Source organism: Cynoglossus semilaevis, chromosome 14 (assembly GCF_000523025.1).
Source record: "Cynoglossus semilaevis isolate Cse_v1.0 chromosome 14, Cse_v1.0, whole genome shotgun sequence".
Taxonomy (NCBI): Eukaryota; Metazoa; Chordata; class Actinopteri; order Pleuronectiformes; family Cynoglossidae; genus Cynoglossus; species Cynoglossus semilaevis.
The window spans coordinates 17,279,116-17,300,783 of record NC_024320.1 but is presented as its reverse complement, the minus strand read 5'-3'; the positions used below and the strand labels follow the sequence as shown (position 1 = coordinate 17,300,783).

At 39.5% G+C, this 21,668-nt stretch overlaps 2 protein-coding genes across 3 annotated transcripts; both read right to left on the bottom strand.

Moving 5' to 3' along the window:
- Nucleotides 1–1,033: 1,033 nt before the first annotated feature.
- On the bottom strand, nucleotides 1,034–3,036 carry atp5pf (ATP synthase peripheral stalk subunit F6). The gene is made up of 4 exons (XM_008325463.3): nucleotides 2,924–3,036; nucleotides 1,777–1,946; nucleotides 1,538–1,662; nucleotides 1,034–1,144 (listed from the first exon to the last, which is right to left on the bottom strand). The coding sequence occupies exons 2-4, from the start codon at nucleotides 1,944–1,946 to the stop codon at nucleotides 1,116–1,118; spliced, it is 324 nt and encodes a 107-aa protein (XP_008323685.1). The 5' UTR covers nucleotides 2,924–3,036; the 3' UTR covers nucleotides 1,034–1,115.
- Nucleotides 3,037–3,557: 521 nt separating this feature from the next.
- On the bottom strand, nucleotides 3,558–21,492 carry jam2a (junctional adhesion molecule 2a). 2 transcript variants are annotated; one of them, XM_008325464.3, is made up of 10 exons: nucleotides 21,140–21,492; nucleotides 13,123–13,188; nucleotides 12,839–12,949; nucleotides 11,294–11,443; nucleotides 11,005–11,192; nucleotides 10,301–10,403; nucleotides 9,854–9,961; nucleotides 9,663–9,678; nucleotides 5,758–5,791; nucleotides 3,558–5,068 (listed from the first exon to the last, which is right to left on the bottom strand). In XM_008325464.3, exons 1-10 carry the CDS (start codon nucleotides 21,300–21,302, stop codon nucleotides 5,030–5,032), a joined length of 978 nt encoding a protein of 325 aa, XP_008323686.1. In that variant the 5' UTR covers nucleotides 21,303–21,492; the 3' UTR covers nucleotides 3,558–5,029. The 2 variants fall into 2 exon arrangements, with proteins under 2 accessions (XP_008323686.1, XP_008323687.1); XM_008325465.3 differs by having other exon boundaries at nucleotides 9,663–9,675; nucleotides 21,140–21,487.
- Between the last annotated feature and the right edge of the window lie 176 nt (nucleotides 21,493–21,668).

Sequence of the window (21,668 nt, the reverse complement as noted above, 5' to 3'; positions counted from 1 at the left end):
ATAAAAAGTCCCAGAAATGCCTTACAAATGTTCCCTTAATAGCCTCATTTTATGAGAAACGTGCAAGAAAACTTATAATTTTGAAAAAAAAAATATTTTCACAATCTGATGATATGACATGCAAAAATATTATTTTACCAATATGTTTTAAAAAAATTCTAAAAACTTTTTTTTTTTTCAAAATGCTCTTATTTGATGAGAAACATGCAGGAAAGATATAAAAAAAATACCTGTTTGTTGTACAACCCAATCAATGTGGAATTGAGTTCCTCTGCTAAACCACACCTCCTTACGAATTTGTAAATGTATTTAAATATGCCAAGGATTCTATGATCTGCATTCGAATTCATTATGAAGAAGGGAAAAAAAACAAAATTATACTAAAGTTGAACTAGAGATACAAATTACGCTTTAGCATAATATAGGAAGTTGTTATACCTGGAACCTTAATTTTTGTTACATCTGAACATGTGGAAAAGGATGTAAGCCACATTGTTGTGGGCATGCAACGTTCGTACGTGAAGCCTCCTAACCTGTTGCCCAGTAGAGCTTCAATCGTTTTTCAAACACATTAAAGGGGGAATATTTGATATTAAAAAACAAAACAAAACAGATTTGTTCTGATTTAGAAATGAGGGGTGAAAAAACAGATCAAATAAAGTATAAGAGCTTGACACCCAAGAAACGTTTTCTCTACATTTTTATGCAATTAAATAAGATAAGAATTTAGAATATTTTTTAATACTGATAAATACTTCTAATGTATGTACACACAATGACCTTTAGGAAATACTTTAGCATTTATGACACATTCCTAAATATTTTTGACCCAATTTGTTAACCACTATTTTGACCTTCTCTTTTAAGTAGTAATTTTCTTTTCAATGTAAAATCCATTCAAGCAAAGTCTGTTTTGTGATGTAGGTCATAGAAGTTAAATTAATTTGACTTTTTGATGATTAACAGTTGTGTAGTTATTTTATTAAAACATTTTTTTATTACTTGTGTTCTTTTGAAACAGAAAGGAAAACAATTTTGTTTTTATGAGCATTTTTATTCTTTTTTAAATAGAACAAAGTGGTGACATAGAGGAGAAATTACAACTAGGAATTCATTTACTTGGGGACTTCCTCCAGTTTGGGCTCTGAGGAAGTAAACACAACAATATGTGATGAGTGGATAAGTGATGACAAATCACACCATGAATAAAAATGTTACTGTCAGAATAAAGCAAATCACAAAGGGCAAGACTTTCATTCTGAAGGCAAAAGTCTTTTTTTGTGTATTAGCAGTAATATTGTACTTTTTTGAAAAGAGGTCAGTCAGGTTTTTTTATATGTATTGGTCAAAGCGTTTTAAGAAGTATAAAAAAAAAATTGTCACATTATTAATGATTTCCTAAAATATTTTAGCTCTAAATAGCTTATGTATTCTTCCTAACTAACAAAAAAAAAAAAAAATAGTAGTTTTGCTGGCATTTGTCCGAAATTAATCCATGTTTTGGTTTTTAAAACCCAATAAGTTTCAAGCAACTGACCTGTGAATTTTATGGCAGGAAATGTCTCCATGTCTCCTCCACCGTATAATCTCTGTAGTTTGGACACTTCATCAGACATGTCCTTCTGGAACGCAGGTCCAGCATCAACCATGCCACCTGCAGCCCTGGAATGGTGGAAAACTATACTGTTCAGTATCATTTTAATGTACCAGGAGATTGACAATCAAAATTAACCACTAAACAGTGGTTCCACATCAGTGATGGAGGTTATTACTCACTTGCTCTTGGTTGCGTAGTCACGGATCTTGTCCAGGAAGAGCTTCTGAACAGGGTCAAGCTCTTTGGCACGGTTGAAGACAACAGCAGAGATGCCGATGTTCCTGCGCAGGGTGAGGCTCACAGCAGAGCGCAGCAAAGAGGACAGATGGAACAACCGATGAACAGACATCTGGACAAAAGAATCCCGGCATTAACACTGTTTGGCACAGGGTCAAAATGGGCATCTGACCCACACTGCCAGAATGGAGGGGTTCAACATAGACAAACTGTTTATATACAGATCAAAATACAGAAGTTCTTCACTTTGTCTGAAAAACAAACTGTACACTACATTATAATGATTTCTAAAACAAATAAAGAAATGATCAGATGCAATAAGTAATGAATAGAAGAAGGAGGTAGATCACTGGTTAATCCGTTTGTAGCAGCAGAGAAAATCAACCCTTGTTCTGGATAATGTAAATTATACATCATCCAGAAAACTTTACAATAAATTAAAGCTTCAGAGATGCATTGATTAAAGACTAAGATCCTTTTCTTATTTGTTTTGTCTTTCCTTCCTGCACCGCATCTACTGTATGATTGGTTCATATTTGTAATACAAATAATTGATCATTTTAATTTTATTAATTTCTTAGTGCGACTTACTGATCGTGAAATGCTTATGATGTTCAATGATGATTCAGAAACATATTTTTAAAAAGCAGCACTTTTCTAAGTCGTATGTCCTGAAATCTAGCTTTATAACACCGATGTTTGTGCTAAGCTATAACAGGATCAGGTCGTACGGTTAGCTGCCTGACATTGAACACGAAACAGTGTTAAAAGGTAAAAAAAATGTATTTGTAAAGGTTAAAAACATCACCATTTAGATACACAATTTATCCTGATTTACTTTAATGTTTTTTATTCAGTACAAGCCAGTTAAGGTGCACGCTGTCCGGGTTGCCTCAACCTTTCTGCTAGTTCTAACAAGCTAAGCTAGTTACTTGAAGCCAAACTGTGGTTAGAAAGTGTCCCTGCGTTGTTTGATGCGGATCAGCATTAACAGCGTAAGTTTTATTTATAAAATATAACACTATGCTAAGCTGCCACGGCGACAGGGGCTGAAACTATAGAAACGCATTTGTTAGCCGTGCAACTCACCTTGGGTTGACACTCTTCGACTACGGAACCAGAATGTACAGAAGCCGCTAGGGTTTATGGGAACATGGCGCCGACCCTGGAACGGAAGTGTTCACGGAAACTACGTCACCAGCCTCTACTGACTTTTCATAGATCAAATCTCTATATTTTTTTATTAACAAATGTGGGTTTAAGAACACTCTATTTTTTTAACATTTTAATTTCAACACTTTGAAATTTAATCTTTCTCCTTTAATTCAGCTTCGTCAACATCTTCCATTTGTAAAAGATATAACAGCACGATATATTATTACAATAATAATAATAATAATAATAATAATAATACACTTACAATGTTACTACATCAGGAAAAAGATCACATTATATTAAATGTTAGAATAATTTTAAATGGGTTTTCTGCCCCTTTCTATCATTCTCCAACTATAAGGAAGCATATTTATATTTTACTTGCTTATTTAAAATGTTCATTTTAATATTTGCAATACAGAGAAAATAAACAAACTTACTTACTGTTCTATATTTTAATTATGTTTCTGTTTCTAACGTACTACAGAGATATGTGCTCATAGTGGCATTTCTACAATATTGGGTCCGCTGTTCTGTGTGCATTGAGAAATATTGTGGAAACTTATAGTTTTGTATAGAAAAAACTTTATTCCTGCTACACCATTCAAATAAAACTCTTAGCACTCCATTCACACAGTCTATAAACAGACACTCTGCTTTTGATATACATCAATAAACAGTGGCACAAAAATATAAAGACAGAAAAGAAGTAAGGCAAATTCTTTACAAAAAACTGTGACCATAGATAAATGACAGACAAATTAAAAGGCACAAGGTATATAGATATATATATTTAGATATATATATATGTTTTTGTTTGTATCAAAAGACCATGCAGGCACATTAGGATGGAATGGGGTTGGTCTCGTTAGATATGGCTGGAGTTTCTTCCTGTTCTCCACCACTGGCTTAGTGTGGTTTTTGTATTGACCCCAAAGTTGTTTACAGAGAACGATGGGCTGAGGTATGTTGTAGTTCTGTTTGACAAAAGTGATATGCTCTATCTATGGCTTTACCAGAAATCTTGTCGTCAGTGAGTTTCCAAAATAAAACCTCCCAATTTAAACAATCTTTGGTAAACAAAAACAGTGGGACTAGGGCTTCTGGCAGCACTGAATAGGTACAAGCACCTCCCTACACTTATCTGGGCTTCATGTGACCATGACTCAGGCGCCAGAAGACGACTGCAGGATATAGTTTGGAGAGTTCAGGAAAAAAGTTAGAGGTGAGGAGATACAAGAAAATATGATGGTGATTAAGAACTGTACGTACCTCATACTTTGTCTAACTATTTGGCTCTGTAGAAATGTCAAAATGGTCAAATTTTGACAAGATAAATTGAAGCAGGGATTACAGCAGGCATCAGAATAATTGTTAGGTCTGATGCCACATCTTACAGGTTTATGTATAACTTTTAATCACAAGGATTTGTGTCAATAATGACCAGTTTTAAAGTCTCTGTGATAAAAAGTTACTCCAATAACGTTGTTGTCAACTCTTCCAGAACACAGATTTTAAAAAATGTATTTTTGGGCAAAAATTCACAAAATTTTATTGCATGGTCTACGAGCCCAAAACGTGTTCCTTTTGTTGTAATAATTGTTATTTCGCAATGATTGATGAATGTTTTGCTCCAACATAAATATCTGTGAGGGTCATTCAACTATTTAAGCTCAAACAACTAGTCTGCAGAGGGGAGGAAAAGGTTTCAAGGTCTCTTCTGGTCTCAGGATCAGTCAAGACAACAATCTGTAGGTTCTTCATTGGACCACTAGGGGGAGGCAGAAAGCTAAAAAAAACTACTTGAATTTCACAAGAGCATCAGTCACAGTGGTGAAATCACACAGAAAAGCTGGAGGATGTAAAGACGCCGTGTCAATTCATGACACACCCACAAGGAGAAGAGGAGGAACTTCGAGATGATCACGTCCTGGAAGTTAAAGAGCTCGTCGTCGGTCCGGAAAGAAAAAAAAATCTCAAAATAAATCCAGTGTTGGCACCTTTTCAAGGATGGTGTGTTCTCAGTGAAAGGCCTGCCTCTCAGAGCATGAACGACTGGGTGTGTTTAAAATCCTGGGGCTGCAAAGTGAGAAAAACATAAATTATTTATTATTAATTATTACATCTTCAAATATCTGTCTTCTATTATATTAAAAGCATAGATTAGGTTTTTATGTGTGGTTCTGAGGCACTCAGACTAAATCTTTGAAAATTAAATATTTTTCACATTTAAGTAAAAAAATAAAAAAATCAACCACAAGTTAAACAAATGTCTGGAATAATCTATAACTAATCCCTTATATAGTTATCAAACATATTTAATATATACACATATGTATGATGAGATAGCTAAACATCAGCAAAATTAGATTAAATGAAGTTAAAAAGATCAAATCAATATAATCATTTATCAGCATAATCATGGGCCACATAAAAACCCACTAAAATGGCCCCTGAGTAGTCCATGAACCACCATCATTTGAGAAACATCCATTTAAAATAATATCTTGAACAACTGATAATTATCAGGATTTTTTAAGTTTTTCCTGTTTAAATGAAGGATAATAATTAAAAATAAAACTGTCCTGTCCCTTTAAGATCTTAGCTGTAATCCTGCACTTGCTGCAGAGTTATGACTCTGGATGTCGCCTAGAGGTGACGCTGTTATGATTCCAATCAGAATCACAGCAGCATTAATTAGGGAAGTGTAAAATGGCGGCAGTGAAATGAATGACACAAGATGAGAAAACAGGGAAATTAGGACTCACTTCTTGAGTCGGAGGGACATAGTTGACATTGGACCTGAAAGACAAAGGTAGTGTGAGCACATGGGACAGTTTGAGACGGGAAACCTGAGGCAGACAGCTGTATCCTGACTCATATTTTAGCCCGCATTTATAAATAATGCACATCAGACATGGGCCAACGTTGCCATTGGGTAAAAGTCTGAGTGAGCAGGGACAGAATAAATCTGGACACAGCCCTGGAGGACACGGGACATTTGATAATACTGTATATACTGTATGTCCGGAAGTAAAGAAGAGGCTGAGATACTTTGACTTTTGTACGCAACCGAAAACCAAACAGAACACTGTGCAGTCAGGACTGTAGGGGTGTAGTTAACGCAGTTTTTTTTAATTACTCAGAGAATGCTAATTGAACAGGCTAATTATGATCAGATCTTTCAGGGAGGGTTATATCTGATTTCTATCACGTCGAGGTACATTTGCACTGAATGCAATGGAGTGTGATTTGACAGAAAGTCAATGCTAAGATGTGAGCAGACAGCAGGTATAAAAAAGCCTTTACAGAGTGGAAAGTTTGTAAAATGATTTTTTTTCTCCTGTACCAAAGCCCATTGAGAAAAAGCACATTTTTTGTCTTGCAACAATATAGTGGCTCCTGGTCTAATGCTGAGAAATTGGCTCAGTTTGTGTTATTGTGGTAAATCTATGTAAAGGGTTTCAGACATTTAAGACACAAAATATTTCATCTGAACACAGATTAAGGCAGCAGCAAGTCAATAACTCCATGTGTAGAGATTTAAAATGAATCATTCTCTATGGACCTTGGTGTGATGGATTTCCAACAGAGAATACCATTTACCAGCAACCAGCCTAAACTTAATTTAACCCTTAACCCACCTGACCACAGTCTGGACTATGTCTATTCAGGAATCCTACAGTTTAAACCCAAGACTGCGCTGTGTGAATACATTTCAAACAATGTACTGTATCTCTCTCTGGTCTGTGCACACAAACACTCACGTGTCCTCTGTTCTGTGCAGGGTTTGGCTGCTGATGTGGGCTGCACCGTGACACTGCGAGATCCAAAAGGACCTGAAAGGGCCAGTGTGTTGTTGTTGTTGGCTTCACAATGGGTCAAGTAGGTGGTGTCATTCATGTTTGGACTCTCACTGCACACCATGCTTATTATTACAATGATGAAGTGATGCTGTATTAGTCTCAGGTATTTATTATTATTATTATTATTTATTCACTATTCCTCATTCTTAAACAACCAAATAAAGTATTATTAGTTTAATTATTGAAAGGAAAACAATTGAAAATAATTTAAATATTATTAAAAACAAAATTGAAATATTCAATTATGGACAGGATGTGAAAGGTTTGCTGGCTGGAAGTGGCCCTCGGGCCAAAGGTTGGAAACCTCTGCCTTATAAACTTTGGTCCATACATAAAAATAAAAGATGTTTCTACCAAGACAATGATTTCTTATGGCCAAATGCGTGTCAAACTAATTCTTGAGATGTTCTTAGCCAGTAAACCAACAAAAAAAGCCTGCACTGTTTATCAATTATTCATAAACGTGCATCATTTAAGTTGCCTGTTTTTGGTATATTGTTGGTCTAACTATTTTATTTTATTACGAGTGAACACTAAATGTTTATACACAGTTTTGATCATCATTCTTCGGCAGTGATGTCAGGGCCGTGAAAACATGCAGCCAGTTATCATTTAGCAGCAGAGCCAAACAAAGCTCAGGTGAGCCAACACATGCAGCAAACCAACAACCCACAGATATCAAAGTCCTCTGTGTGGAAAATATAGCACAGGATTGGATTCTGTTGAATTATTTTTGCCCTGAAATGACTTTATTTAAAGCAACATTTAAAGAGATATTTGAAGGGATATTTAGAGTTCTGCTGGAGGCTTACTGAAACATGAGTCAAAAACAAGATTTGAGTCACTGAACTGAAAACTTTTATGATGGAAAACAAAATCTGCTTCAGTCTGTCTATTGGTATCTTATTTAATCAAATTTTCCAATTAATAGTCTTCTTCACTAAGAAACCACTAAGAAAAAGTTCATTCATCATTCTCCTACACAGAAGCCCATAGAAAAAATGTGATTCTTAAAAGATAGGATATAGGAGTGAATTATCCAATGCTGTCTTAAAAAAAATTAATAAGAGGATTTTGTAACTTTGGTGTTTAAATCTTTTTTTTTTGAATATGTATATAAGTATCCAAGGCTAAAGATGTACTTAGCACTGTCTGTCACCAAGTGTATGGTACACAGACATTTATTTCTTGAAATAAATTGATAAAGTCAGTGTATTGTCTCCTTGTTCTACTTGCAGCAGCCGTGTTATCACTCAGTGACTGTTCATTTCTCTCCTGCAGACCAAACCACCTTCTACATCTTTCCTGCCACTTTGTTGACTCCCCTGATTATTGGCGCTTCAGAAATCATGTCACACCGTCTTTGCGAGCCTTTTGTGACGAAGCCCTGCTCTATAAATAGGACTGTGACAGTGACAGCTCTGGTTAGATCACTGGCAGGGCCATAAGACTTTAACCTAGTAAAAAAAAAATTAAATAAAAAGCAACATCCGCATCAGCTTTGAGGAGAGCTGTCTCTCCATTAAAACAGGCGCTGCTGGGTAACAAAGCCCCAAATTGGATTAATAAAATGGAGTGAGTGAGTCCAGCTGCATAGATATCTGTGGTCTTTTTTATATTTTCAAAAACAAAAAAAAGTGTCCTGACATTTGTAAAGAGTGTTTGAAAGTGAAAATAAAATGTTATTCATGTTTTCTCTGCGGACTGGTACCAAATGACACTGGACCTGGTACTGATCTGGGTCCCAGTGGTTGGAAAACCTCTGATCTAATTTATCCATTACTTATCACAGCTTAATTGCCTGCAGTTTTTTTTCCACCCGCCTGCTGCCAATATTTCCCTTCTTGCAGATTAACAGCTGCTAATGACTCAGTGACCTTGTTGCATGCATTGTTTCTAATCCTTTAAAGGAATAGTTCGATTTTTTTCTTTGCTTTGTGGTTCACTGAAGATATGTCTTCCAGCAGGGACACAAGGAAAATTATATTCTAGAGCAGGGCTGTCAGAAGTCCTACTACTATAGAGGCTTATAATGTTTAAAGCACCATAGGAGACACAATCAGTTAATTTTCAAAGAGAGAACGACTGAAAGTACAGACTGATATCAACATTTTCTTAATTACAGTAAAAATGTTGTCCCTGAAATCAAGATTTGCAAAATACGCGCACGGCAGCATCCTGAATGCCAACACCTTCTGTCCTCTGGGGTGAAAAATGACCCCATGGTCATTATTTAAAGTAATTAATATAAACTGTCACTAATTCCGTGTTTCAATTTTATATTTACCGCAGCCCAACTCGTTACCACAAAAACAAATCCCTCCTCTTGAAATTGTATGGTATACAGATCCTGATTACATAAAACATTGCTACAATAGGTGAAAGTAAAAATTATGGGGCGGGGGGTCAGAATGACCACAGGGAGAACACGGGTTAAAAAGGCAGGGTTAGAAATTCTCGTTGGGATGAACCTTAAAAGGCAGATTACCATGTTTTAACTACAGGTAAAATCAGCACTGAAAAATGAACTTCTCTTTAGCTTTTTTCATGACTTATCATCTGTTGGCGCCAATCACAGCTGGAAAACAAACAGGCGCTGCTGTGGCTCAAACACACACACAAAACACTGCCACAGCTGTCACTCCATACAGTCCTGAGTCAGCACACAGACACGCGGCCTAAAGTGCAGCAACAACCCTTCCCTCTACCCCCTACCTCACCCCTGCCCCCGCCCTCACCCCATGAGTGTGTAGTGTGTTAGCCAGCGTTTGTCCACATCAATGTTAATGCAATCACAGAGCTCTTACCTTCCTCTGTGTCCTGCTGACGGACGAGTCAGAGAGGATCACGGGGGGGAGGGAGAAAAAAAAAAAAAGACATACAAGTGAAAGTCACATTTATTTCCCAGTCATTATCTCTAATTACTAATACAGTGAAGTCCATGTCACAGGACTGAGGGAGTGAAGAAAAGTCAGAAAAGAAGGAAAGAGACACTCACGGCTGAAGAAACCATTGCGGTGCAGCAGGACGCCGCCGCAGCCACATATCAACACCACCAGGCAGACCACCACCACTGCTGTCACGATGGCTGTGACGTTGACGTCCTCTGGAAGACGGAGGTAAAAAAAAAAGGTGAAGACAATAACAACTCAATTCCCCAGGAGGTGCATTTGCTTCCATAAATACAGCAGCAGACAGCAGCATAAAAGACCTCGTCATATTTAATACAACTGTAAAACGCCTTTCTCTGTACTCACTTAATGAATCCTATTATTTATAAAGTGCATAAAATGGATGCCTCCATTAACCTCAAGTACATTTTATTAACAAGCTCAAAACATTTCACATTTAAAGTATAATTAAAACATGCTGTTTGTTCTGTCTTTGCTGCGATATAAAAACATTTGGTTTGACACAAGACACAAGACAAAACACACACACACACCTATGGTCATGTGCTTGCCCTCACACATCTTCGGGGGTCCGACCCCGTTAGATGCCAGGCAGCTGTAATGACCAGAGTCCTCTTTGCTAACGGCTTTGAATTCCTGCAAAAAGAGCAAAAAAGGGGAAGTTTAAAGACACCGGATGTAAACCTTCTGGGAGAGTTTCCTGTTATTTCAGCGACAGAAGTAAAACTGTTTGCAGCCGTCATGAATCAATCATTACTACATAGTTGCTGTTGTGCTTCCTCCTCAGCTCCATTTACTTAGTGAATATAAAATGAACATAGCCTCTGTCATCATCAGTTCATGATATTAATTAATCACTTATTGAAGATTGGTTTAACGGACCACCACTTTGGTTGAGGAAAATGACAAAATAAAGCATGATGGAAGAGAGTTTGCCCAACTGGACCACACACGCTGACGATGATGATGCCTAGAACCTAGCTCCTATTGATCTTCAAGGTCACGCTTTATTGACTAATCTGCTCTTAATGGGTTTATGTTTTCAAATCTGACACCACGTCCTAACAGCAAAGCAACTGGAAATGAGGCCATAAACCAGTGGCTTCCAAACTTTGTCAGTGCAGTTCAGAGGAGTGGAACCAATAAAAAAAATAAAAAAAACTCGCCGCCCCTAACTTTATAAACTACCCAACATCAGCAGATGAAGTCACTAACGTGTGCAGCATTACTTTCTCACCAGTACTCCTGTGTCTGGGTCGATGAGATAGGTGGCGTTGGTGCTGCGGGGCAGACTCAGGGAAACGCTGTTCTTGAGCCAGGTGTATTTAGCAGGGGGGATGCTCTGACGGTCTCGACACCGCAGCTGCACCACTGATCCTGTCACCGCTGAACTGGGGATCTCACAGGATGGTGTGTGAGGTGGAACTGAGGAAATGAGTCCAGTAAAAATTTAAAAAAAAAACATTAGGCAGACAAAGACACAGAATGGACAAAGGTTTCTCAATCTGTTTATTTTGCTTTATTACCCAGGACTTTGAGTGTGACATTGGTCTCTCCCAGACTGACAGAGTCCAGAGGAGCACTGATCTCACAACGGTACTCTCCTGCGTCCTCCTGGGTCACCCTCAGCAGGGTCACCGTGGCCCCGTCGATGGTGGCTCGGCCGTCAAAGTTACCTTAAGAAGGTCAGAGGAAAGTAGCCGGTGGGATTTTTAGTAGGTAGAAATTTGAGCAACAGTCTGTAGTACAGGGATGTCCACATTATTCTGACTTGGGAGCTACAATTCAAACGGCCATGCTACAGTGATCTACAGTTAAAACATTAAACTCACATTTATTAATTTATTCATAAACTGAATGTACTGATTAAATGCATGAAGCGCGATGGCACAATGATTCAGTTCCAACAGTAAATGGTCACTACGCACTATAACATTGTATTCCTATTTTTGTATTTTATTATTTATGCAATTTACTGGTCAGCATCTAGTTACTGGACACCCCTGGTCAAATACACATTCATTTCCTATCATTCATTATTCATCATTTTTCCAACAGAGTGAAGGTGTGATTTCAGAGACGACTCGTTTGATTAATCTTTTCAGATGCACTTAATCATGTCTTTGAATGCAGTATATTTGTGCATTAATGTCTCCAGATATTTAATTTATTAAAAAATGAACAAATATATGTTAATCAAATCAAGCTTCTTCTACTTCCTCCGAACAGGTGATTGTGAAAAGAAAACAAATTCCAAATCCATGCTCTTAGCCTTGGTATGTGAAGGCATCACTGACTTCACCAGTGCTGATAAACTTAATGGGGATTTCACACTTTTCCTTGGAAGATAATCAATCGAAACATCTCTGGAGCTCCAAAAAATGACGTAGAAATATATATCCTTGCAAGAAGAAGGCAGAGCCCCCAACTGAAGGGTCATCATACTGCGCTTTTCTATTACTTCACATCTGTGTTTTTTAATTTTTTTAATTCAATTTTCCAATTTCAGCGTGTCATCCAAAGTAGTTAGCAGAACAGCTATGTTCATGATGGTCATGACACATTTTTCTTTGACCTGTTGCCAACTTCTGAAGCCAATGGACCACAGTGCAAAGCTCCAGCAGAGGTCAAGAAGCCCTTTGGTGTTTTAAGGCTGTAATAACTCATAAATGACACAACGTATAATTCATTTTCATGAGGCCCGTGGCCCAGTTACTGATTCTTCTGACACACACACACACACACACACACACACACACACACACACACACAAAGATGTTGAGCGTTTGAATAAATTAATCCGTGAAGAGATTGAATGGAAGTGGCGTTGTTGCCCACAAAGGCTGGGGAAGAAAATGTAAAGGTAAAATACGCGACTGTCACAGTCAGTGCCAGAACGTCTCTCAGACTTCATCCATCATCCCTGTCTCCACAAATTATCATCCTGTTTGTTCATCTCATCCACTGTGGACAAACTCTGCTCACGGTGGATAGAAATGAACGGCAGCCTGATTAAAACCAAGGCTCTGTTTGTCAGTGAGGGTGCAAATAAAGACAGGCCGCGCCATCACCTCTGAAGTGTCCATCGAAGTAGACGAAGGAAACATCCTTCCCCTTCTTCTTCCACTCGATGCGTGGACTCTGGTCCCGCTCTGTGCGGAACGTGCAAGACAGGACAGCGTCTGAATCAGGGGAGGAGGAGGAGAGTGAGAGGTTTACTGCACAGCTGTAAAAGCTTTCATCCTGTATTTATTCATTGATCTATTTACAGCTTTAAGTGTTTATTCTGGCAGCAAGATGTGAGACGAGGTGACATCTGCACTTCAGAACTTTATTTTTTTTTAACCAGACCTACCTGAGAACTCGCGCACCTCCACCTTGTGTTTGTTGGTCGTCACGGTAACAGGAGCAGCCGGGGAACCTGGAGGAATAATCAGCAAAAATAAGTGCAACTCACTATTTTATGGCAACTAATAATAGAAGAAGAAGAAGAAGAAGAAGAAGCAGAAAGGCTTCTATGTCTGTTTTCACTGCATTCTGTAAATGTATTTCAAAAGAACAGAGATAGAGGGAGTAGTTTTACAAAATCTGAAAAACATCAACCAGTAACTGATGTTTTCTTAAAACTCTTCACTGGGAAAAACGTCACTGACAAAATGTTGTTTTGTCATGTTTACAATATTCATGTGTCTTAGTAATTAAAAATACATCCAAATTTACTGTGTATGACAACAGTGTTATAACCGTAACTGACTGACTTCAAATAATCTAAAAGGTTGGAATGTAAACAAAATGTCTTAAAGCTTAGTGAGAAATGTCATTAAAATAACAAAACACTTTTAGACCAAGACCAAGCTAATAATTAATAAATAATAATTGTAAAAAATTCAGACGTGTTCAGAAGCGTTGGTGTTAAAGTCGACTTTGGAACGACTTTATATAGAATTAATCCAATTTATTTAATTATGATTTCGTCCCCAGCTGTATCTTCCCATCCTCAGGGAGGGGGACAAGGTGATTTGGCTCCACACTGACCGCCGACTCTGCAGCAGCAGAATACTTAATGTCTGTTTTCAGTCTCTGTTGCTGTGCTGTCCAAGCTCAGCACATCAGCCTGACGCCGACTGCGGGAGTTGTAACGGGGAGGGAGGGAATGAGGGAGGGTGGAGACACTGGATTATGTTTTTAATCCTGCGAGGTTAAGGAGCAGCTTGCCATATGCTTACTTAAGAACAGGTTAAGGAGAAGGTCAGCGAGCATCTCCCCCAGATTAACCTGATGTATGAGGGGCGTTAGCTGGAGGTGGACGGCTCCACCATCCCGTTTGTTTCCCCCACTGTCTGCACGTCACTGATAACCACATCCAAACAGGAAGAAGGAAGCCGGAGCTCCTTCTTCTTGCCTGCTGATTGGTTAGAGGAGGGGATTAATAAATGTAGGTGAGATAGGGGTGAAAGTTACCTGAGGGACAGTGGTGTTAGTGGGAAAACATGGATGAGAACATTACAAACACTCTAAGGATGAACCTGCAGCATCTCAAATAGTGTATTATTATTTGTCATTGTGACACAGCACACCACTGCACACACACAACCAAATGTGACCTCTGTTTTTAACCTATCACCAAAGCAAACAGGGGGCAGCTTTAAGCGCCCGGGGAGCAGTGTGTGGGGACTCAAACCTGAAACCTTCCAGACCTAAGACCACTTCCTTAACCACTAAGCCACCACTGTCCCCAAACAACTGCAAATTAAGAGAAGTGGAGGATTTTTTTTTCTGTGAATTACAGACCACAGTAATAAATGTTGAACGGGCCTCAGGGAGATTTACTCCCAGCATTATGGCAAATGAAAAAGCTCATTTTAAACTTGGACTAAGGAGGATGTCACCTTCACACACCCTGGGCAGTTAAAATTAATTTCCTCCCACACACACACACACACAAACACAGCTAGACGCAGATTAAAGGGATAGTTAGGGCTTTTTAAGTGAGCCATCACGACGCTTCCTCTTATCATTCCAATTTACAAAAAAAAAAAAAAAACCAAGCTGAATAAAGAAATTGCCCTAAGTTACCACAGGGAAGTTAAGCAAATCTGCATATTTTTACGTTACTCTACTGTTACTTTTTTCAGAGACCACTGGCCACAGACGCAGCGAACATATTGAGCAGCCACCCACTTTATTAGGTTAGTCATTTTATTGTGTGGATAAAATCTGTTTTTGCTCATGTTCCCACTGGCAGCCATGTTTACAGCCAGAGTGTCTGTGCCCTGAACAATATCAGAACTGAACACTGTTAAAACACCATCAACTCTTCTGTTGTACTGCAGCCTCTCTATCAGCAGGTTCTATCAACAATTCTGGATTTCCTGTTCAAAAGGAAATCTTTGCAATTTTGGACACTACTGTTTTCAATACATTTTAATTAGGTGGGTCGCTTAAAATATTTTCCACAAGAACAAAATATTACATTAGCATTCAACTGTTCTTTGCACTATTTTTCTGCTATTTATTTAGGATTATTTGATTAATAAAGTACCATTATGAATATCTGTCCTGCAATTGGTGATACTGTTAATTACCCAACGTCATCTGCTGTTCTCATTCTTATATTCTTAATTTTTTATATGCACATTCGTGGTCTGTTTGTTGTTGGTTTTGAATTTATATTAAAAAAAAATATTTTGTGCCTCAATTTGAAGTCGTCATCTGATGATAAAGAATTCTTGATTCTTGGTGTTAATTGGTTACATACAATTAAATTCAAAAAAAGATTTACAACTAACATGTGGCTAAGCTAAGCCAATTAAGCAGTAGAAGGTGACTGAACAAACACAAAATGGCAATTGTTAATGTGCAGTACTGCCACCTAAAGGAACCATTTTCCACTTCTTCATTTTCCCCACAATAACAACTAGCACCGTGGAAAACTGAACAATTATAGGTAGAAGGCAACATTACCTCCAAATAAAGAGAAATTTAAATACAAATTCTGAGGGAGATTAGATTTAGATTCTTTGGTTTTTGTTTATCTTGTAGCGGATTTTCCTGCCAGTGGTTCCTTGATTCCTCTCAACAATCTAAACCAGCATCTTGAACATGTGCTGCGATCTGCTCCACAGTTTCCTGTGACTCAGTTAGGTCTCATTTCTGCCCACTGTTGTCAGCAGTCACAGGTCTTTTCCGCAGACGAGGAAGGGGTGACGCAGATGAACAATGGATGCAGACAATAGGCAGGAAGTGTGGAAAATAACAGGAAGACAGCCATGTTGGACGTGACATAGAGAAGTGAGCGGAGTTTATGGAGCCGCCGGCGCGCTCTCGCTTTACTTATTTATTTCCACGACAGCAGCTATTTTTAATGTGGCTTTTAAATAAACAAAGGCCCATTCAATAATAATGTCATCTGCCAAATGCTGCATAAAGCACACACAAAAAAAAGAAAAGAAAAATATTGGCTCTGTGCTCACCAGCCTCACTCTGTCAAAGTTTGAGCTAAGTGAATTAAAACTGCTCCCTCTCACTGCAAACCTTCCCTCTACTCCCCTCTATCCGTGTGTTGATTGGCGGCACTGTAAAAGGATTATCGCTGCCGCCTTAGTTTGCCACGTCTCGCTAAGGGAGAACAAAACAGGGGAAGAAGATACAATGAGATTAAAAAAAGAAGGATAAGAATAAACGACAAAGGAGAGAAAGAGGGGAGAGAGAAAGAGAGAGAGAGAGAGAGAAAGAGAGAGAGAGATGAGCGATGCTAAGAATAGAATACAAATGAAATGGAGTGGAGGAAAGGAGAGGAAAGGAGACGAGAGGAGGTGGGTGGAGGAGCATGAATAAAAGAGAGTGAGTGGGACTGAAGGTGAGGGAGGGTGAGGGAGGGTGAGGGAGGGAGATCCCCTCAGACAGGGGCTTTGTGAATGAGACACACACTGTTGTCACACACAGTGTGAGACCAGGCCTCCTGCCACCTTGAAGGGTGTCTCTCTGAGGGAAAAGACATGTAACAATTCTGACAACTTACCCACAATTCACTGCGGAACTGGCACACGCACACACACATCCAGCTGCATGCAGCCCAGAGTTAACAGAGTATACACACTGGTCCCACGGTGACAGCAGGGCTGACATTCATGGCCTCAATTAACTGGAAAGTCGTCAAGGCGGACACTGGACACATGGTCAGCATAGTGTCTTACAGCAGCATTGTGGGTAATTTCCCACTGAAGTTAGCACCTTTCTTTGTCAGAGAAGGCTGCTGTCCATGAAGTTAATTAGAGAAGCTAATTATGTGTTTAACACCAATTTCCTACAGTGGGAAAAAAAAACTTGACCTGCAGACTATTCGCTGAACGAAGATTCTTCCTGGAGACCAAAACATCGGGCCACAGCACCTGCTAAGCTCCGCCTTCACAACAGCGTCTGTCATTGCAGGCACACTTGCACCAAGTCAGAGATTTTGTAGGATTAAAGTCAGGTGTATGATTACATTAACGTTGCTGAAACACAAACAGCTGTAGCTGGGGATTTAAACTGCCAAACTGTTCTACCAAGGTGAGGCTGTGCAAGACAGTGTCATGTGACAGGCCACAGACCATGGTAGGACTGCGCACGGCAGCAATCACAACAGTATTTATATTACAGCAGGAGGTCACTGCCTGGTGGGGAGTTTAAATCAGACTGGGGTTTAAAGATGCAATGATCGAGTAGTACAAAAAAACAAGCAAAATTGGAGGTCTGGAGGGTTGTCGGTTGTGATCCAAACCTGTTAGGCAGTATGCCACCCCCAGGTAGATGGCATGACTTGTAGTGTAAAACTCTTTTGAATGGTCATACAACCACTGTATGAGTGCAGATCATGTGATTTACCACTGGTGGTTGACCAGCCTGCTAACTTCCCTCTAAGGTCTGAAGATGTCCAGCAGTGTCACTGCCGAACCCAGTGTGACGCAGGTAAAGTTACAGTTACAGCGTGTAGATGAATGGCTGGAAATGTTCTCCATGAAACAATTGCAACTCTGTACCTCTGACTCAAGCGTGCACGAAAACAAAGGAACGCATTTGGTGTAGGTACAGAATATCCACACAATAGCATCGTCCTACAATAGTATTTGAACTCTTTTGAAGTTTATTTTGAAGGATGCCTCTGTTATTCCAGACAGTAGAACAATCCCACAATGCACCCCCAAAACAAAATTTCCCAAAGGGTATATCTAATCAAAATTTAATGACAGTTTCATTTTACTCACAATTTACTGACTAAGTGTGACACTTGGGGCCTGTTTAGTTGAACACACAACTGATTACACTCACAGGAATTGAAGTAAGAGTATTTAATTGTTCTACCTGTCACAGTTACATAGAAAAACGAAACAATAATGCACCTGATGATATCTCATGGCACACTAATGAGCCACGGGTCAAGGGTTGGGAATCACTGACATATTATATTTAATGCGACTGTATCTAAAGTGAGACAGTAAACGTCAACTGGGTTTCTAGACGACCTTTCACCTACAGTCATCCAAGAGTCAGTTCTTCATTTGTGGACAGCCAACAAAGTCCAGTTGACTTTAACTCAACAGCTTCAGATAAATGACCTGGATGACTGCGTACCCACACAGACGAATCCCTGCCTGTTATAAATATAAAACAAAGTGCAGATGACATTGTTTGTCGTCTACGCTGTTATGAAATGACTTTTTCCACCTCAGTTTCTGGTGGTCTTCCACACTCATAAAGAGCACATGCCCAGGGACTGTTATCCCTGTAGAGAAACAACATCAACACACACGCATATCCATACACACACACACACACTCACGGTCAGAGAGATAGATACTCTGATTTTGAGTGCGACATAAACATCGACCAAACACTGTGACGGCTCCCACTAATGAAGGGGTAGCTTCCCTTTTCCTCAGCAAAAATAGAAAGATGGCACTCTCGCTCCTGGACGGGCGGCCTTCGTCTCTTTGAGTGGTCAGTACTGAGTGTTACAGAGACGGGCTGCTCTGTGCCAGGACTGTGCCGTAAAAGGTCAAAATCACGGTGCAGTCGTAATTAAAGGCACTTATTCAAATTACGGTGAACAAATTAAGGAGGAAGGGAGACGAGCTCTGAGGAAACGTCCTGCGCGATGCAGATAACAGAGGCTGTGGGGGCAACAGAGGAAAACAGGGCGAGGACAGTGTGTGTGTGTGTGTGTGTGTGTGTGTGTGTTCTGTCTGAACAAAGCCCCTCTGTAAGACGGTAACTCTATGAAGCAACAGCTGTCTCAGTCAGACACAGTGCCTGAGACACTGATGGGGGATGTTTCCACTTTCTCCTTATTTTTTTTTTTTTGCCCCGTAAAATTAGTTACAGTGAAATTTCTGATAGATTCTGGTGAATCCACTTTCCTAATGTTTATTCTGCTAACGTAACAGTTCTCAGGATTTACTTTTACTTTTAGGTACATTTTGGCAATGTTTAGCAGTTTTTTGGCCAACATTTAGCTTTACTTGTGTAATTTATATTATAGTATTTTATAATATTTTGTATGACATTGGTTGTAAGTATTTATCACGGTGTATTTAATGTTACTTTTTTAACCCTTTTGGTTAACACTGGTAAAACAACGTTTGTCCCACTACAACAACTTTTCAACACTGGTTTGTACCACTACCACTTAAACCTTGTTAAATTTATTGTGATTATGTTTTTTCAAATCACAGCATAAACACAACAATGTGTTTCTAATGAAAAACACATCATGTCTGTTACAATATTACCCACAGGCTTATATCATACATATATTTTGTAACTAGAGTAGCTATCATTCTATTATTTTGAAACGTTACATTTATTCTGCAAATTCCATTCTGTGTTCAATGACAAAATCTGTAACTTTTAAAAAATACTTTTTATACATTTTATTCTGTTGTAGTATCATTTCATGATATAAAAATGCATGCGCTATTTCAGCCATTTAAATAGTTTCCTTATATTTCTGCAACAATATCACTGTGGACAGTTATTTTAAGGAGAATATGCATCAGTCACTGTGTCTCATTACATCACGTTTGTTTGACCAGCACACGGACTGATCTTCATTTTAGTCTCTTGCTGTGGATGGACACACTAACACACACTAACACACACACACAGCTTGAACTTTCTGGTATCCATCCAAACAGTGACTGACCTCATGCATGTTTTTCACACCCTCCCTCGCCAGAGCAGCCCACCTGCCACTAGTGTGTTCCCAGCTACACCCGTCAGGTGGCAGGAGGCCAACCTTTGTTTTGGACTACTCTGCAGGGACACTTAAGGCCTGACTGCAGCGTCAGCCTACAGTCACACAGGAAACTCTCTGGAATCACTGTCGGAATGATCTTTAATGATGCAGGAATTTTTTTTTTTATCCCTGGTCCGTTGAGGACAGATTCTTTACCGCTATTGTCCATGACGATGAAAATTCACAATTTTTTTTTCAACTATTGAACCTCAGATCTGATTTAAATTTCTTGGTAACATTATGACTCATAAATACCAATAACTGTGAGCCAGGAAAGCAGTTTCCATTTTGAATCCATTAACCCCAATGTTTGCTCACTTAGTAAAAACATGGCTGCCAGCAAAGACACATAAATAAAAAAAATGACATCAGTCACTTAACACCAGAGTGACTGAGATAAATCTTTACTTTTATGGGCATTTAATCTGAAAAAATCTAGTTTGCCACAATCCTACTCAGAAAATCTGCCATTTTGAACTTCCATATAAACAAGAGTTGTTGGTCATCTGCTGCCCCATGTGGTTGGTTTGGGTCAAGCTAACAAATCTTGTCAAGTAATTCAAATCTCACAATCACAAAAACAACAAACAAATACTTAAAGATTCAGACAAAAGTGAGACCATTATATTTACGTGCTGGGATTTAACAATTAAATATATTTTTTTCCTCAACTATGAGGTTGACAAAAATGATAAAAAGTAAAAAAAAAATCCAGGCTCCAAGAAAAAGGATTAAACAACAAACACGTTTTTAGAAAACCAGCTCTAAAAACAGCCCAATAATTACTGGAAGATGTTATTCTAGGTTTGTCCCAGTTCTACAGCTGGGACTTCACTGAGTGTGGAGCCTTCAGGATGGTCCCAGGCTGGTGTGGGTCAGGGGGCTCACACACCACAGTCTGTACTTCTTATAACCACATTTTAAACTCGTGACATGGTTTTACCACAAATACGGGAGAAAAACTGAAGCGTCCTCTAAGGAGAGAGGCAAAATTAAAACTGAAGAATAAATAAATTAAAGCAACCGCTTTTCCATGATTTGCACAAGTACAAAGAGAGCAACTGTTGGTTGTCCTCAGTGGACACTCTTTACTTACACTGCATCAGTAGAATAACAATGGGAAGACACAGGGACGTCCCCTCCATGATGGTCCACTCCTCGGTCCGACTCTCCGGTCTCTTCTCTGGACGGAGCTGGGAGGCAGACACGCGAGCCGCAGCTTTCTTGTCGCACTTGTTCTCCACTCCACAATGATTCATCCAGCTCCCAGAGAGAAACCCCGCTCTCCAAGGGGAGGGAACGCGACCGGGACCGACCCGGCGCAGGGCAGCGCTGGGCAGGGGAACAGGACGCGCAGAGCCACGCGGAGGAGCAAGAGGAGGAAAACCGGCTGGAGATAAGGAGAAGCGCGCCTTGGCTGCGGCCACTGACACCGGTGAATTGACTCAGTCCCTCTCGTGGAGCTGTGTAGGTGGTGGCTGAAGGTGGAGATGGAGGTGGTGGGTGGAGGGCGGGGTGAGCTCTCAGTCGTAGAGCGCCGAGAGCGCAGCGCCGTGTCCAAGACGCGCACTGCACTGCCAAATGGTCGCGGGATTGGCGTCAGCTGCGTAACAAGACAACGATCA

Coding starts and splice junctions, on each gene's coding strand:
- atp5pf (XM_008325463.3), bottom strand. CDS start 1,946: ATGTCTGTTCATCGGTTGTTCCATCTGTCCTCTTTGCTGCGCTCTGCT. Junction 1,663..1,776: donor GACTACGCAACCAAGAGCAA/GTGAGTAATAAC, acceptor CCACCATTCCAG/GGCTGCAGGTGGCATGGTTG. Junction 1,145..1,537: donor TCCTGCCATAAAATTCACAG/GTCAGTTGCTTG, acceptor TTACTTCCTCAG/AGCCCAAACTGGAGGAAGTC.
- jam2a (XM_008325464.3), bottom strand. CDS start 21,302: ATGAATCATTGTGGAGTGGAGAACAAGTGCGACAAGAAAGCTGCGGCT. Junction 12,950..13,122: donor GGAGGTGCGCGAGTTCTCAG/GTAGGTCTGGTT, acceptor CCCCTGATTCAG/ACGCTGTCCTGTCTTGCACG. Junction 11,444..12,838: donor CTTCGATGGACACTTCAGAG/GTGATGGCGCGG, acceptor GACCTTCTTAAG/GTAACTTTGACGGCCGAGCC.